General features: G+C 35.0%; 1 protein-coding gene across 1 annotated transcript; it reads right to left on the bottom strand.

Moving 5' to 3' along the window:
- Positions 1–1,154: 1,154 nt before the first annotated feature.
- On the bottom strand, positions 1,155–19,096 carry LOC111044293 (elongation factor Tu). The gene is made up of 10 exons (XM_039436416.1): positions 18,943–19,096; positions 17,389–17,444; positions 16,325–16,490; positions 14,592–14,758; positions 12,412–12,552; positions 11,470–11,614; positions 8,805–8,918; positions 6,767–7,023; positions 3,952–4,094; positions 1,155–1,972 (listed from the first exon to the last, which is right to left on the bottom strand). The coding sequence occupies exons 1-10, from the start codon at positions 18,971–18,973 to the stop codon at positions 1,747–1,749; spliced, it is 1,446 nt and encodes a 481-aa protein (XP_039292350.1). The 5' UTR covers positions 18,974–19,096; the 3' UTR covers positions 1,155–1,746.
- Positions 19,097–19,605: the final 509 nt, after the last annotated feature.

The raw sequence follows: 19,605 nt of genomic DNA, 5'->3' as shown, positions 1-19,605 counted from the left end.
TCCAACCAGCACCGAGCACGCTCCGTCCTCGTACCGCCTTCTTTCCTCCATCGAACCACAGTCGCTACGCCCACGCACCCATCATGAACGTTACGGAAGATGTTAGATCTTCTCGCGTTCCCCGGTCGAACCACTGTTGCTCCCCGGTTGATCATCAATCGCTCTGCTGGAGTGACGTTCGGTTGCGGAGCAGAGCGAAAGTCTGTACGCACCTTTATCCTTCCCATGATACCCTCACGGTTACTCGAATACACATGAATACAATTTATTATATCTCATATTTAATTGAATTCAATTTTTCATCCGTCTGTGACCAGTGTATATACTGGATAGACATTGTCGATTTATAAAACACAAAAGTTCAAATATTTACAGTTATCTCAAGATGGCCGATCAAAGAGACTGACAAAGTTTGCAATCTCCTTCTCATTCAAGGAATAGAGAGGGAGGTTAATGAGTTTCTCTCGGAGCACCTTCTTGAACACTTTTTCTTCCAACTCTCGCACCTGCAGTGGAAGTTTATTAAAAATCTTCAATGTGCGCATTGGATAGCAGGTGTGCAGCTTAGCCAATCTTGAGTAGGGAAGGTCGATGTTGTCTCTCCCTCTAGTTGAGAAGTTGTGGATCTGGCCTCTTGCTTAGAGTGTGTGAAGTTGGGCTTTCAGAAGCACAAGGGAGCTCAGCACATATTGACTGAAGACAGTGAGTATTCCCAGCCTCCTGAGCAGCGGGCGACAATGCTCCAAGTATGGTGGTGATGTTATGATGCGAATCACTCTCTTCCGTAGAAGGAGAATCCTCTGGCATCCACTTGCATGACCCCAAAGTGCAATCCCATAGTTGATATGGCCATGAAACAGACCGTTTCATGTGATTTCCATCAAATCACAGGTGAATCCTATTCCAATTCTGTAGTATTGCGTCATCCATCACTTCATTATTATAATAAGAAAGATACATTACCTATAATGTTTTAGATTTCAGACATTAACATTCTCAACCTCAATAAAATATTCACAAAATCTGTGATACCAAATTCTTCAATTAATTCCATTTCTAGCATGCCTGTGTCACAAGGAACTCAATTATAGTGTATTCTAAAGCGAAAATTCAATGGCAACTTGAAATAGAACATTCAAATAAAACACAAGCAATTGATTGTTTAACATAATATTTATCAAAAAAATATTCATAACAGATGGCTAGTGATGGCTGGCCACCTTCAGAGAAACAAAGTGGTAAAATTCAACACTGAAAAGTATGGTATGCATAGACTATTATTTGGTTCCAGAGAGACCCAAAATTCATATCTGAACAATTATAATATTGCATATTAAACCATTATTTCCAATGAAATGAAAATTATGTATTATAACTCTGAGATTATAATGCGTATTCGACCTGAGTGCCAAGAGTAGCATTTGTTACATTCTGTGTTGTATCAAATATGCATCAATAGCCATGTTGTAACTTTACACATCATTTCAATCTAAACACGCATGTTCCTACTATAAACACATCTTCCAATCCAACCTCGAACATATACTAGAAATGCATCTTCAATGTGTCTATCATTATCACAATGTCTAAATGAGAAAGTAAATCATATAAAATAATGTACATTTAGGAGGCTGTTCAACTACAGAGAGAATACTGAGACACAGTGAGTGTCTGCTCTGTCCAATGTTTAACACCGGGAGACAATGTTTGGTAGATCACGTGACTGATTGAGGAGTCACGTGACCCTTAGCCGGCCTTGGTAGCAGCCGCGGCTTCGGCAGCTGCAGCAGCGGCTAGAGCTGCCTTCTTCTCTCGTCGTTTCTTGCTGTCGTGCAGACTGAGTCGGTCATCTTCGGACAACTTCGGCAGGCACTTGGTGACCACACCGGTGCCGGCGGTCTGTGAGCCATCGCGCAGTGTGAAGCGCGTGCCTTGTTCCAGAACCATCGGTCTGATCAGTTTTAGCGTCATTCTGTAAAAAAACACACATCCTAATTAAAATGTTTAGAATACTTATAACTTACAACCATCAGAGAAGTCTCTTTACAGCATTGTTTTTTTTTCATTTTTCAGTGGACTCGCTTACCTTTATTTTGCGTACCTCTGTTTTTCTTCCTTCCCCCCCATTTCTCCCTTCCCTTTTTTCCTGTTCTCTCTTCTCTTCTTTGCCTGCCTATTACATGGGAAACCATAGTTGACTGGGTATCTTCCTCTCTTTTTTTTCTCTTCTCCAACACACCCAACCACAAAGCCCATGTTTTTTTATATTTGAAACATATTATTGTATTTTATTTGTTTTGTAATTCTTTGTCATTTTGTTTTTCTTGTTTTGTGAGTTTTAATGATAATAATAATAAAAACTTACAAAATCCAACAGATTTTGTGCAACTAGGCATCATACTTTCATATGCAGAACTAACAAGATCAATATGGTAGAGATTAATATTTACTAGCAATCATAAAATGCCAAGTTATGAGAAGCTATGAAAAAATGAGTTGAATGTAAAGTTATCAAGAGCTGGCGATCCAAAATAATCCCGTTTGCTGATGCCCAGCTTTAGAAGGATGGCAAGTATAGAATTTAAGGCTGTGCAAAGGAAAGGCTAAAAATAAACTTTCTACTGGTGATATTTTTCAAAGTTTTTCGATTTGTATATCATCAAGCTATCAAAATGAAAAAGTTTTTTTTCGATCATTACTTTTTGAGATATGAGCGCCCGAATTTTTAATTTTTGGGACAGAACATTTCAAATTAGGTGAGAGATAAATCCATGAGATTTAGAGGCTAAATTTTTCATGATATTCTTGATGTAATAGAATAAAAAAATTTTGAGAAAGTAATAAAATTTACTAAAAATGACCAAAAATAACTTTTAGTTGAGTTGTTATTTTTGGTAAATTGAATAACTTTCTCAAAAATTGATATTTTCAGAAAATATTTGTTCTACTAGATTAACAATACCATGAAGAATTCATCCTCTAGATCTCATGGATTTATCTCTAACCAAATTTGAAATGTTCTGTCCCAAACATTTAAACTTCGGGCGCTCATATCTCAAAAAGTAATGATCGGAATAACATATTTTCCTGAGAAAACTTTTTCATTTTGATAGCTTGATGATATACAAATCAAAAATCTTTGATAAATATAACCAGTAGAAAGTTTATTTTTAGCCTTTGCACAGCCTTAAGGGTGGCCACTAACGACAGGATAAGTGTGTTGAACATGTGTGTACACACATGTCGTCATACATTCTTGTGTCATCACAGGTAAAGACTTCGAACACTATTTTTGGAGGTTAGGTTTTTGTATCTACAAGTTTTGTTGTTTACTATACTACCTACTCTAAAACCTACTCTATTTGAGGTTGAATTATTTTTGTATCATTATAATTAGTCATTTTTAGTGGTGTATTGATTGTTTATTTTGTTAGAAGCAGCTTTTTTCAAAGCCTTTCGCTAATGAAACAACATGCATGTGTGTAGACACAAGTTCAACACAATTTTACTGTCGTTAGTAGCCATCCTAATAATTATTTTAATGTGTAATAAACTTATATTATTTCAACAGTGATCAGAGAATCAGATTACAATGTCTAGTTGAAAGGGAGTTGGTTATGATGATTACGGTATTTTATTGCAGTTGACAATTGGTGAATTGCAAACTGGAACTGAGCTGGACTAAAACTGAAAGTGAACTCACTTGATATCTTCTCCTGGCATTGCAGTTAACAAATTGATAAATTGAAAACTGGCACTGAACTGAAAGTAAACTAACTTAATGTCTTCTTCTGGCATTGCAGTTAACAAATTGGTAGATTGAAAACTGGCACTGAACTGAACTAAAACTGAAAGTGATCTCACTTGATGTCTTCTCCTAGCATTGCAGTTAACAAATTGATAAATTGAAAAACTGGCACTGAACTGAACTAAAACTGAAAGTGAACTTACTTGATGTCCTCTCCTGGCATGACCATGTCCTTATCCATGTTAACCTGAGCGGCACAGTCCCACGTCCTCGAGAACATTTGTATCTTGAAAAAACGGGTGATTGGCTTTTCTCTTCCGCCTTCCTCTTTGTTCAGGAGGTAGACCTTAATAGGAAAAAGAAGAAGTGTGACTATAAACGCTATACTTTTAGAAAGAGTATAGCTTAAGAGAAAGAGTAAAGGTGGAATGAAATCCTATTATATTAAGCGAGCAATCTCTGTATATTTGTTTTTATTTTTATATCTGGTTATTTATGTTCAACGCATCTCTAAAACGGCTCTAACGATTTTCACGAAATTTGGAACATAGTAGGTTTATGATATAAAAATTCGATTGCACTAGGTCTCATCCTTGGGAAAACTCGCTGAACGACATTAATATGATAATTCATCCTTGGCTGAAAAAGCTGAGACTTTCGTTATCTGTGGATACTGAAAAGTGAGCGAGTGATTCTGTGGAAAATCAAAATATCGCATCCCCGAAATTCATAAGCTGACGTATAGCCAGCTGTAGAATATAGACACGATCATTTTAGAGAATAATTGTAATCTGTTTATCAATAAATAAAAATAACGAGCGAAGCTCGATGTCCCGATATTTAGAGTGAAATACACAGGAGGAGAAACTCATTATAACAAGAATACTATAATTTGAATTTTTGTCAGAGTATTTAAACTATAATGTAACTCTAAATATCAGAATATTTAAACTGAATCAAGAAATTTAATCATTAAATCATGATATATCTTGATTCATACAATGTATTTGAGATAGAATTGTTCATAATAATTAATTTTAGATCAGAAATAACAAGATGACTGGAATCACAGCTATTTCCTATGGAAGGTGGTGGAAAAAAGGAAAAGTGGCAACTCTGTCGTCCTAGCATTTCCACTGACTTTATAACATGAATGTCACTTGACCTTGCGAATGTTTAAAGCCGCTCCGCCGGCAACGGAGAGGTTCCTGGATCGATTCCCGGTCTGGGCACAATTTTTGGACATTTTCATTCCTCAAATTTCCTTCTGCTATTTAGTTCTTCGGTCTTCCATATTTGCAGAAAGCAGAAGTCCTCAGTTCTATTCATATAGCTTTCAATGGATATTTAAAATAAATAATACAATAAAGAAACATAAGGGACTGTCAATGTCATTGAACAGTTTTGAGATTGTTGGCCAAAAAATGTGTAATAAGCTGCCTCCTGAACTCCGAACTGCGCCTCTCAATATATTCAAGGCAAAGATGTATGATTGGCTGGTACAAAACCCACTTTATAAGCTGGACGAGTTCTTTGAGAGAAAAATTAATGTTTCTTGATTCATCTTCGTGTCGGAGATTAGAGTGTTATGAATATTATAGTATTACGTAACAGTCAGGTACTGTTTATTTATTTTTCCTACAGATACCCTGAAAAGTGGTCATTTCTGCACTGATTGCAGGCCGCAAAGAATCACTTTTCCGCTCTAGTGCGCAAAGTAATACTTTGCGTACTCCAGATTTGCAGCATGACAACGCAAAATAGTTAGTAGGTTATATGGAGCACCAGTGCAGGAAAATCAAAATTATGTTGGTAACACTGACCAATATTAATAAAGTTATAATATTAAGGCAGTGGACAACAGTGGATGACAGCGGCAGCCACCACATGAGTGCCGCCTTCGCATTCATTTACTACTTACTACATGATTCAATTTTAAATAAATTTAGGTTTTTATTAATAATAAAATATACAGAAAAACATTTGATGGATTTCAGGGAATTTTACCCATAATTACCCACTTTTCATATTCAATGGTAACTGTAGGAAAATTTTAATGTGAAATACGTGCGCAAAGTTCCTCTGCTACACTCAAGAAACCATTCCGCCATCGCCTACGGCTCGGGCGTAAAAACGTTTCTTTCGGTACAGCAAATTGTCACTTTGCGCACTAGTTGCACAAATAACTATTAATGTACATTCGTTGACGTTGTCTCTTGCCTTCGTGGCCTGACAAGAAATAATATCCTATTATATTAAGCGAGCAATTTCTGTATATTTGTTTTTATTTTTATATCTGGTTATTTATGTTCAACGGATCTCGAAAACGGCTCTAACGATTTTCACGAAATTTGGAACATAGTAGGTTTAAGATATAAAAATTCGATTGCACTAGGTCTCATCCCTGGGAAAACTCTCTGAAGGACATGAAAAGGATAATAATTATTCATCCTTGGAAAAACAGGTGATAATTTCGTCGTCTGTCTATAACAGAAGATGTGAGTGCCTGTGTGGAAGAGAGACAGAATTATGTTCACCTGTTCAACTATTTGCAATCAATTAGCTTATTCAAGAGAAATATTAATCTAGAAATTTTAATCGATTTGATAAAAATAATCTGATTTGTTGACATGACATGGTATATCATTCTAATTAAGAGTATATTTATAATAATTTTCAAAGTTAATCATTATTTTACAGTTTTAAGTGATTAGTGAGTGTTATTTTGTTATTCAATTTGGTTTGTAAACAATATAAATTATAACTTTTCTTTTTTTTAAATGTTTGAACTGAAAATTGGACATAAATTCAAGTGTATGGAACATAACCTACTTTTGGAGTATTTATAGTGTATAAATCAAAATTCGGGGAAGAAACAGTTTTGGGCTGTGCCTGTTAGTCCTTCCCCAATCATTTTAAAGAATTGTGTTCTGTTTATCAATTAATAAATAGCGAGCAAAGCTCGGTGCCCCGATATTTATTATTATTAAATTATTAGAAAGTGAGCATTTCTCGTACCTGAGCCTCAACATGGTCCTCGGTCTTCATGGAGCCGGGCTTGCAGGCAATCATGCCGCGTCTGACGTCATCGCGCTTGATGCCGCGACAGAGCATGCCCAGCTGGTCGCCGGCGTGCGCCTCCTCCAGCGTCTTGTGGAACATTTCCAGGCCGGTCACCGTCGATTTCAGCGTCTTGTTAAAACCGAGGAACTCCACCTCAGTTCCCTTCTTCAGTGTACCACGCTCCAACCGCCCGGTCACCACTGTGCCTCGGCCTGACAATCGACAAAACAAACAGGAATTTGAATGATCTTATTTTAAACTAGGGTTCAAGTAGTTGAACCCTCTTGGTCAACCTCTTGGTCTGCCTCTTGGTCTTATCCTCACTATAAGAATCTTGGCACCAGGTCAACGAGCACTAATCAGATTCGTCTTTTGCATCCATGAATTCAAAGGCAATAACCTTCTAGTGTTTTTATTCAAGACATTTTATACTGCAAGACTAAGTAACGTTCTTATTTATTTTCCTATCGTTTTCAGTGGTTGTAGACTATTATTCTAAAGTGGGGTCCACGTTATAATGGCAGTGTTTGATTAGCAATACTATTGCTATCCTTGTCTATCATTCAACAGAGCGGATAGCGCTATCTCTTTCTCGCTTTGCTCTGTTGCCAGATCGTCGTCTAACGATGTAGAATTAATAATTAACAAAATATTTCATGGCAATTATAAAAAATCCTTATTAAATCATTGAAAATATAATTTCTTGCTTGATAAATCAAAATTGATTACTTCAAACGAGAATGAACCGTCAATATTACATCAACAAACCAGTATCAGCTAGCATCTATAGAAGGCATTGACAAGACAGAGGTTTGGCAACGTTTTTCTCCTATCTTTCTCCACCGCCATTATGACGTGGACCTCACTATACCTGAATTGTATGTATTGTCTATAAATAATGCAGTCTGGTATTAAAAATAAGCAGACATATTTTGGGCAAATGCCTTGCTTTTACCTAAATTGTATACGTATTGTATTGTGTATAAATAAATAATTGATCTCAATGACTAAATTAAATGGATAATCGGTCTGATATTACAAAAATGAGCATACATATTTATGTTAAAACAATGGTAACTAAAACAAATAATTGATATCTTATAGAATTTGTTGAATAAGAATTGATATTGCGAAATTTCTTTATGATTGACAAAAAAAAAACAGTTTTATTTTTGTCACATCCACATTTGGTAGATTTGTACACAGGAATTCAGTTTCAACAAATTGTAATAATATTGTGGATGTGACAAAAATAAAACTGTGTTTAAAATAAATTATATCTAACAGAAAACCATATAAAACAGTATACTATAGTGAGGTCCACGCTATAATGGCAGTGGATAAAGATAGAAGAATAGCGATGCCGATTCTCTGCATTAATTAATTATATTTCAAAGTTTTTCGATTTGTATATCATCAAACTATCAAATTGGAAAAGTTTTCTCAGGAAAACATTTTTTCCGATGATTACTTTTTGAGATATGAGCGCCTAAAGTTTAAATTTTTGGAACAGAACATTTCAAGTTCGGTCAGAGATAAATCCATGAGATTTAGAAGAAGGATTTTTCATGGTTTTGTTGATCTAATAAAACAAAAATTTTCTGAAAATAACAATTTTTGAGAAGGTTATTCAATTTACTAAAAATGACCAAAAAAACTCTAAGTTGAGTTATTTTTGGTAAATTGAATAACTTTCTCAAAAATTGATATTTTCAGAGAATTTTTGTTTTATTAGACCAACAATACCATGAAGAATCAATCTATCTTCTAAATCTCATGGATTTACCTCTTACCGAACTTGAAATGTTCTGTTCCAAAAATTTAAACTTTAGGCGCTCATATCTCAAAAAGTAATCATCGGAAAAAATGTTTTCCTGAGAAAACTTTTCCAATTTGATAGTTTGATGATATACAAATCGAAAAACTTTGAAAAATATCACCAGTAGTAAGTTCATTTTCAGCCTTTGTACAGCCTTAAGAACTAAGAACATACCTGGGATGGAATAGACACTCTCAACTGGCATCAGATACGGTTTGTCCAGTTCACGAACAGGTGTTGGAATGTGTGTGTCTACGGCCTCCAACAATTTCAAAATCGCTTCAGCACCTACAACAAATGCCAATTGAAAATACAACCACCTCTAGACACACGACATGAATTTAAGAGTTCTAATACAGTACAAATAAATAAATATTTACTACATAAGAAATAGACATACAATAGGTATTATAAATTGAAAACAGTTGTGAACCACCCTTTTCCACAATATGTTTGAGACCATAATAAGCGTTTTTCAGGCGGGTAGGAAGCTCTCCGATTGGCTGATTGGGTTGGCGCCTGAAAAAATTGGCGCAGTTTCCGAATAATTTAGATTCAGAAATAGCTCGTCCGCCCAACTCTAACACACAATTGAACGAAGCGTGGAATAATAACGTTAGGTAACAATATTTTAAAAGCTATTTTTATTTACATCATACCTCTTTCATCTATATAATAAGAGAGAGAGTAGGGTTGTGTTTGTTCGTGTGTTCGTTTGTTCGCATCAAAACATGTCAACTTGTGGATTGCATACCGGAAAAACGGGAATGATTTAGATCTCCAAATTTTGCACATAGATTCTAAAAATATCAATCTCTTGCACCTCGAAGCCCAATTTGCAATTTTCCTTCTAGATTTTTCAGAATAAATGTTTAAATTTCATTGATGGTACATAAGATTTCATTAAAAATAACCAAATCATATGATCGAAATAGAACTGGCTTAAACATGTATACAAGTGTAAAGGATAGGAAAATTATGTTTGATGCATCATCACATCTGAACTACTGGACTGATTTACTTGAAATGTTGCATATAAATTCTTAATCAACCGAGGATCCTTATAGGCCGATTTTAAATTCTTCTAGATTTCATTACATCAAGTTTTCAGTTTTTCAAGTTTTAAAATACACCCTTGCGAAGCACGGGTTACCTGCTAGTTAAAAATAATTCCTTTGAAATATCTTCGTGAAAGTCTTTAATTTTTAAATGTAGGAACTGTAGGAAAACTAAACGAATCAATTTAGGGGTTTTATTTTGGATTTTTATGGTTCTATTGGATGCTTCACCTTATTTCGGGACTTTTTCTTCCAAGCACAGATACTTCCAAGCGTAGATCCAAGCTTTCAAGGTTGAGTGGTAGAAAGGACTTGAAGTCCTAACTCCGCCTAATAAAGATTTTTTTCCATTTCATTTCAGATACCTTGGAAAATGGAACATATCTTCTCAACTGTCTCTAATAATAGTATTTATTCATTTGATAAAAACATATAGAAAGGCTCTTTCTTGAACGTAGGAAGACTGGACTAATAAATTTAAGGGTTCTATTTAGCGTTTCAAGTTTTAATTGAATGTTTTACCAATTTCGGGACTTTTTCCTTCGAGCGCACAGAGCGCAGATCCCTTGACAAATGGAACATTGTCTCCATCATAGCCCATCTCAGTCATCAGCTCTCTCACTTCCATTTCTACCAAATCGACCATTTCAGCGTCAGCCGCATCAACCTGTAATCAACAAAACTCAGTTTCAGAAACCATCTTCACAAAAAAAACCACATACACACAATAGAACCAATAATGTGTTTAGTTTCATTTTCGTCAATATACAATACAAAATCATAGACTGCTTGGTAGAATTTGACACGTCAGCATATATTTATATCCGAAGATAAAACTTAAATTCTGAGTGCACACTCAAAATTCGGAACAAAAACTTACATACAAAGAATCAGGTTTTAAGGAATTGTTGACAACACACTCATAAGAAGCAGAGTTAAAACTTTCGTCGATGCTAATCAAATCAAATCAATCAAATTCCATTTATTCAAGTAGTTGCATATAAAAGACAAGCTTCACAACATTGAATCCTCACAATCAATAATAGACACAGAAAATACAATAGTGCAATTGTGCTATAGGGTGTTGGTTGCATCTATTGATTGTTTTCAATTGCACCTTTGAACAACTTGATGCAATCGAATGAAAGATTATTGAAAGTTATAGGGTGCGTACACAAAGAAAGCTGGTTGCCGGCGCCGGAAAACCAGCCGCTGTAAGCGCGTCCCGGCTTGAGAAGAACTTAACATGGTTTCAAGTGTGCCCGTACACAGTAAACGCCGGTGCCGGCTCAACAAGCGCGAGCTGCCGGCGTCAACCGGCAAACAAGTATGAAGAGAACATTCTTGTAGCCGGTTTCCAGCAACTGGCTCAGTCTGCGAGTGGTCTCTGTACTGTGCGTACAGTTAGTCTCCAGTACAGTCTCTGTACTGCAGTTGGTTAGCGTAGTGTGTACTGTGCAGTAGTTTTAAAGATGGTTGATACAGATGATTTAATTTCCAAAGTTTTTCAAAAAAAGGCGATTTGGGATAAACGGGAGAACGGGTTTTCTAAACCCGAAAATCCCGGGATCGACGCTTGAAAATCCCGGGATCGTTAGGTATAGAAAATGGACCGGGATCCAGGGATTCGGGATCCCGGGATTGACATCCCTAGAAGACTTCAGAAATCAAAAGTGAACAAGTTATCCACCTTATAAATATGGATAACTCTTACCTCAAAAATATGACAAGACGCTCTTCTGGTTCTATTTAGCGTTTCAAGTTTTAATTGAATGTTTTACCAATTTCGGGACTTTTTCCTTCGAGCGCACAGAGCGCAGATCCCTTGACAAATGGAACATTGTCTCCATCATAGCCCATCTCAGTCATCAGCTCTCTCACTTCCATTTCTACCAAATCGACCATTTCAGCGTCAGCCGCATCAACCTGTAATCAACAAAACTCAGTTTCAGAAACCATCTTCACAAAAAAAACCACATACACACAATAGAACCAATAATGTGTTTAGTTTCATTTTCGTCAATATACAATACAAAATCATAGACTGCTTGGTAGAATTTGACACGTCAGCATATATTTATATCCGAAGATAAAACTTAAATTCTGAGTGCACACTCAAAATTCGGAACAAAAACTTACATACAAAGAATCAGGTTTTAAGGAATTGTTGACAACACACTCATAAGAAGCAGAGTTAAAACTTTCGTCGATGCTAATCAAATCAAATCAATCAAATTCCATTTATTTAAGTAGTTGCATATAAAAGACAAGCTTCACAACATTGAATCGTCACAATCAATAATAGACACAGAAAAAAAAATAGTGCAATTGTGCTATAGGGTGTTGGTTGCATCTATTGATTGTTTTCAATTGCACCTTTGAACAACTTGATGCAATCGAATGAAAGATTATTGAAAGTTATAATGAATAAGCAGGAAAATGGATTTTTACTTATTCACTAAACAATTTTCATCAATTCATCATAGGTTTCCATTTCCCATCTCACATGCGCTATTGAATGAATCGAATCAGTTATCCAATGAATTGAATGAATCGAATCAGTTGACTAATGAATTGAATGAATCGAATCAGCTGATCAATGAATTGAATGAATCGAATCAGTTGACCAATGAATTGAATGAATCAAAATCAATTAGGCTAAGCGTTTTTATCTTGTTGCGCCTACACTTGAAACGTAGCGAATTTGATTTGCTTTGAGTTACCTTGTTGATGAATACGACCATGTGGTTGATTCCGATCTGTTTGGCCAATAGCAAGTGCTCTCTGGTCTGAGGCATGGCTCCATCTGTGGCCGCCACCACTAGGATGGCTCCGTCCATTTGCGCCGTACCAGTGATCATGTTCTGTTCACAAACAATACAAATTCGAAATCATGTTCTGTTCACAAACAGGTCACATTCGAAACTATCATTTTTTATCTCATTGATAGGACATGAAAATGAATACAAACTTCAGGATTGACTGAATCATCTATAGTGAGGTCCACGTTATAATGGAGTGGAGAAAGATAGGAGAAAAACGTTGCCGATACTCTGTCTTGTCAATGCCTTCTAAAGATGGTAGCTAATACAGGTTTATTAATGTACCTAATATTAACAGTTCATTCTCGTTTAAAATAATCAATTACATTTTATGAAGCAAGAAATTATATTTTTCAATAATTTCATAATGCTTTTTGTGTAGTTGAGAAGTTGATATTGTGGTAATTATTAAATAAAAAATAAATTCATATTGAATAAAAATACAAAGAAATTGTCAAAAACCACAGATTTATTGATACTTACAAAGGCCGGTTTCGGTTGTTACACCATTGAATGGTGTAAACTCTGATAAACAGAGATTGACAATGGTGTAACAACCGAAACCGGTCTTTCTAAGTAGCCTATCAATAAGTCTGTGGTTTTTGACAATTTCTTTGTATTTCTATTTGATTTCATAATTAAGATGAAATATTTTGTTAAATAATTATTAATTCTACATTGTTAGAAGACGATCTGGCAGCAAAGCGAGAAAGAGATAGCGCTCTATCCACTTTATTGAATGATAGACAAGGATTGATAGACAACCATTGCTAATCAAACACTGCCATTATAACTTGGACCTCACTATAGAGAAGGCTCTAGAAAGGATAGGAATAAATCATTATAGTTGAGTATAAATTACAATTGAGTCAAGAGAAAAAGCTTAAAATTGCAGCGGTCTTGGGGGACTGTGCTTTTGATAAGAATAAATAATTATTGACAAACTGCAAAATTCAAAATAAATTAATTTAATAATTTCCTCAGCTTTCAAGACAGTTTCTTTAGTCCAGTTTGTATCCTCCTGATAGCTTCAGCGAAGTTAGAAAGTTGGAGTGTTCTGATCTGGATTCGTTGTCCAGTATTCAATTGAAAGTATAATTTAATTTTGAACGAAAAAGACCAAGAAATTGTCAAAAACCACAGATTTATTGATACTAAAGGTGCGTACAGACTTTCGTTCCGCTCCAAGACCGAACGTCACTCCAGCAGAGCGATTGATGATCGACCGGCGAGCAACAATGGTTCGACCGGGGAACGCGAGAAGATCTACCATCTTCCGTAACGTTCATGATCGGTGCGAGTAGAGAGCGGAGGCGGAGCGATTGCTGTGCGATGGTGGTACGTGGGCGGTACGGGGGAGGAGCGTGCTCGGTGCGGGTTGGAAGCACGAGTATGTGTACGCAGCTTTAGAAAGACCGGTTTCGGTTATTACACCATTGTCAATCTCTGATAAACAATTTCCTTACCTTTGTATAACTTCAAATTTCTATTTCATAACATATAAGAAGCATTTTAAAAATGTCTGCTTTGAAATTGAATTTGAAGTTTACCAGAGATTGACAATGGTGTAATAACCGAAACCGGTCTTTCTAAGTATCAATAAATCTGTGGTTTTTGACAATTTCTTAGTCTTTTTCATTCAATGTGAATAATTACCACAATATCAACTTCTCAACTACACAAAAAGTATAATTTAATTCAACTTTAATGAATAATACTGATGCCAAACTGCAAAATAAATTAATTTAATAATTTCCTTGACTTTTAAGACAGATTGTTTAGCCCAGGTTGCAACCTCCTGATAGCTCGGAGTTAGAAAGTTGTAACTGATCTAATCTGGATTCATTGTCCAGGATTCTAATTTGAAATATAATTTAATTCAACTTGGATGAATAATACGATTTTTTTATGTCATTGTGAAGGTGTTAGGATTATGGTATATAGAAAAGAAATTTGAAGTTCAATCATTTCAACCTAGAACCAACTCGGTTGGTAGTTACACTACAACTGACATCTCGTTTTAAGCCATCTGATACATAGAAGTATTTTTACTGATAATAATTTTAACTGATAACAGTTACCTTGACATAATCGGCATGCCCCGGACAATCGGTGTGACCATAGTGCCTGACTTTGGTTTGGTATTCGACGTGGGCGACATTAATTGTAATTCCTCTGGCTCTTTCCTCGGGAGCATTGTCAATATCCGAGTAACCTTTCAGCTGAGCTAATTTCTGGTCCGCCAACACTGCAAAATATCAAAGGAATTTGTATTTATTCATTCAATAATGTACATCTATTTCGAAGAATGGAATTTGGAATATAAAATATGCATGGCAACGAACACAGAGAAAATATAGCATAAGAAGATATTCCATGAGCGTTTACACGTTCCAAATTTCACTGTCAACTCAAGCTGATAATCAAAGCGGTTCTTTTTCGTGAAGCTATATGACACTGGTTGTCTCTCATACTGTGAGGTTTGTACACTTTCACCCGACCAAGACGGTAATAACAGACAGTAATCAGCTTCAGATAACTAAAACTCGGCTTGAAATTTGGAACATAAACAACCTCTATACCATGAGATATTCCTTACTATACCTGAGAGATACCTCCCTCTCTATTCCTTGAACGAGGACGAGATTGTGAACTCTGTCAGTCTCTTTGATCGGCATTTTAAGATAATTTTAAATATTTGAACGTTTGTGTTTTATTAATCGACAATGTCTATCCAGTAGGCCTATATACACTGGTCACAGACGGAAGAAAAATTGAATTGAATATCTTTGTATGCAATATTTTTTCTATGCTGCAAACAATGGAAATTTATAAATATTAGTTAGTATTGTTCTAGCATTGTATTAAGGGGTTGAGTATAAGATTCAAGATTCAAGATTCTTTATTGCCAGAACAACTTTACATTGTATGAGCACGTCAAAAAATAATAACAATAATATAACACTTGTGAAATAAAAGATAAATTATGATATAAAATTAAGCATAAATGATAAAAGAAATCGTATAATATATGAAGATATTACAATAACGATTTGTCTTATTATTTTGTCTTAGTCTTAGGAACAAACTACAATTCATATTAATAAGTTATTCAGTTTTACCAAAAATTAAAAGGTAAATGTTGCATCATGAGCATTCATAATATTGTAGACTGAAAATACTCATCTACCGAATAGTATGCACTCTCTGTCAATTTATTTTTTAAAATTTGTTTGAATTCATAGATTGGCAGCTCTCTAATTTCTAAAGAAAGATTGTTATAAATTTTGGCTTGTTGAAAAATATGGCTATTTCTTGTCTTGGAGAGTCTAATTTGAGGCAGTGATAGATCATTGCCACGTCGGGTGGAGTAAGAATGATTGGCTCCCAGACGCTTAAAAGATTCTATATTCATTTTAACATATAGAAAAGTATGAAGAATAAAGAGAGAAGGGAACGTTAGAATTTTCAGACTTCGACAACTCTCTTTACAAGACTCTCTGTTCTTCAAGTTATTCAAATATTCTTATAGCGTATAAGAGAGGGACGGCTGCGCCTTAACTCCACCATCTCACCCTCATAGACTTAAAATAAAGTCAACAATCAATTAAATTCATTATTTTCTTCTAAAAACTTCCGTTGATTCAATATTGTAACGGACTATAGCTAAACATTAACATGTTCTAAATACTAAGTAAAGTAAAGTTATCAAAAAGTAAAGTAAAGTATATTGTATATAACATCAATTTATAAAATATAAGATTGTATTCTGTTAAATGTAGCTTGAATGGAATATAATATTGGATCAACTGACCTTTAGTTATGGCTGCAGTAAGGGTGGTCTTTCCATGATCGACGTGGCCAATGGTACCAACGTTACAATGTGGCTTCGTTCGGTCGAATATCTTCTTCTCTGCATACCATCTACGTTGGGTTGTGACCACTGGTGTAAACTTTCTAGCCAAACATATGTTGCGGCTCTAAAAATTCAAATAATATATTATATAAATAACATCAAAACCAACTGATTACAGATGCCATATGGAAATAGGAGTTAAGTAAATGGAAATATTAGTTTCACGCCTATAACTTTTTTATATTTCTAATTCCCGTTCTTGTTTGGTAAAGAAACACTCGAATGTTTAATTAACTATCTGGATAAAAAGAAATTGGAAAATAAAGATACAAATCGCACTTTGTGAGGAAGACTGTTCCAACTCAAAAATTGTCAATTTTGAGCTAAGGGTGTATTGTAGTTGGTTTCTATGCACTTTATTCGGTGGAAGACTGTTCCAAGTCAAAACTTGTTCCAATTATTCTATATATCACGGGATGTTCAGTATTCCTATTTTGAAAATCCATGCAATCATTTACAGGAAGACTGTGCCATTTCGATTAGAACAGTCTTCAATTCCAATTCAGCCATATCATGAATAAAAACATAAATACAGGCCACTTTTAAGAAGTAATAAGTAAACTAAAACATTTGGAATCAGAGAAATTGAGTGATTCTAAGGGCAGAAAATCAAGTTTGAATACAATTATTAATTATTATTTAACGAAAATCCTAAATAAATGCTGTAAATCATTATGCTACTGCAGACATTGACAACAGGGTTAACAGCTAGATGGAAATTCGATGAGAACTACTATCCAAAAATTAGTTGCCAGCCCGGGAATCGAACCCGGTACCTCCCAATTGCTAGTCAGGAATGCTTACCCTTACACCAAACTGTCAATCTCTGAATAGCAGCGCTCATTGTATACGAAGCCATAGTTTGAATACCTATGAAAACTTTAAAACTGCTCGCCTGAATAAACGACTTTTTTGAGTTGGAACAGTCTTCCTCCCGAGGTGCGAAATTATGATTGTCTTACCTGTAATGTGTGGATCTCTCGACAAAAGAGAATGTGTCTTATTGCACGCTGAGCCACTGGAATAGAAAAAATCATGAGATTAAATTATGGTTTACAATGGTACCGTATCGAGGTTTTAATCAGTAATTCATTCTAGTGAAAAATACAAACAGTAATCAGTATTAATCTGGAAATTAAAAAAGTAAAGTAGCCTTTCTTAAAACTTGATTTCATTATTGACTTGTCTTATACTCCATCCTGGGGTCCCAAAGACGTAATCTAAAAAAAAAAAATTACTCACATATTACATAACGACACTATGCTAGGTCATCACTGGGACATAATGTGTTTAAGTGTGTTGCAGAGATTAGTTTCATTACACTCTGGCTCGTATTACATCAAGCCATCAGCATGTTGCTTGCCAGAGAGCTACCATTGGAGGCTGAGTGTAAAGCACGTTTAAACATCAGGATTGGTGGCAACCCGAGTGAGATACCAGCCGGCCAGTATAGTTTCATAATTTGGCGACCCTAGTGTAATTAGCGCAATAAGAGCTGATTCCTCGTGACTCTCTCGGACACTTGGCGACCCTCTGACCTGATGTAACGTCCACATGTTGGCCCAACCTGGTAATTTCTAGGTCACACCTAGGTCAGTGCTAGCTAACACAACTGGCGTTAGTCGTCATTGGCATACATGCTACATTGGGCCATGTGGATGAGGAATAATAAGAGACTAACGACAATAGTCCGGACACCAGCATTGTCATCCCGGATTGGTTCACACACGGACACTACTGGTGTCCTACAGACGAATTAGCGTGGTGTCCTAATTTAATACAAACCTTAATTAAGTTTCTATTTTTGGAGGCATCAGGCTACTGAATTGAGTTTTAAGTCTTGCAGATGAGAAATAGGCATTAGATACGTTACTGAAATTCTGAATGAATATAATTAACCTATAATAAAAATTACCAAGATTTATTAACCAATCTTTCAAAATCAGTAAGCATACAAAGGCAAGGATAAAATAACAGATAGAACAATGAATAATGTAGCAAGCTGAAAATATGTAATAATCATACATAACCTAAAAATGGGGGTTTCTATGTGAAGATCGAATTACCGCCTAAGCAAAAAGACTAAATTTTTCATAAATTGTAAAATAACTACTTTAAAAAATGTATTTAATTGTCATTTTAAAGTAAAAAATTCATAAAGGTATTGTTCTAACTATAATCTACAAAATTGATTACAATGTGCATGCTAATTTAACCCGCAAAAGTACTTCCAAGTTAAAGGTTGGTTTACATTTACTGTAATTGACAAATAAATAGTAAATACAAATTCAAATATAAAATGTATAATAGTAAATTTGTTTTTAAATCAAGTAAAGAATTGTTCATTATTCTGATTGCTATAAGTTGAAGTAAAATTTTTGGGCCGGTTGATTGTCCAAAATAGATCATACATGGCTGCCCTTTCGGGACATTTCTCAGGATTTATTCAATTGAATGATGTTACAAGCATATTTAATAGAGCAATAAATTTATTGAATTTTTAATAATATACTTACATTGGCAATAAATTCCTCGAATAGCTGACATATTAGCTTCTTTCACAAAATTGTATAATATTTCACTCTATACTCATCCAGAAAATACCATCTTCGTTCTCGCTTCTTGGTTTAGTTTCGCTCTCACTCTCTCTTCGAACAGCAGGCAGCAGGGATACCAAAATTATCAACTCTACCAATTTATTATTTGCTAAAAAAAAATTTCAAAGCCCGTATATTTGCTTCAAATATAGTTTTTCAAACTTTATTATTTGACAATTTTTTATCATGAGTGGGAAACATGAAACTTATGTAATAATATTTCAGTAACCGGATTGCATTGGCAGTGCATCTTTGGTATTTAAAGAAACCGGCAAATTTCAAATCAAAGAGAACTACGCAAAAACTTGCGTTCTGCTTTCTTATTGAAAAATATAATTATTATGATAATCTAATAATTTCATCAACTTTTTCCCCCCAAAAATTAATAATTTGATTAACTCTGAACATGAATTATATTTGGCACTACCTGTACTGATATAAAAAATTAATTACAGTGCCATTATTATTTAAACCGGCATTATTGACTATTACCTTTACACCTTTGAAGAGTATTATATCAGTAACTAGCTTGCCCGGAGAACTTCGTACCGCCAAAAATTCAATGTATTTCATGTCACACTT

Source organism: Nilaparvata lugens, chromosome 10, assembly GCF_014356525.2.
Source record: "Nilaparvata lugens isolate BPH chromosome 10, ASM1435652v1, whole genome shotgun sequence".
In the NCBI taxonomy this organism is placed as follows: domain Eukaryota; kingdom Metazoa; phylum Arthropoda; class Insecta; order Hemiptera; family Delphacidae; genus Nilaparvata; species Nilaparvata lugens.
This window is presented reverse-complemented; position numbering and strand designations above follow the sequence as displayed.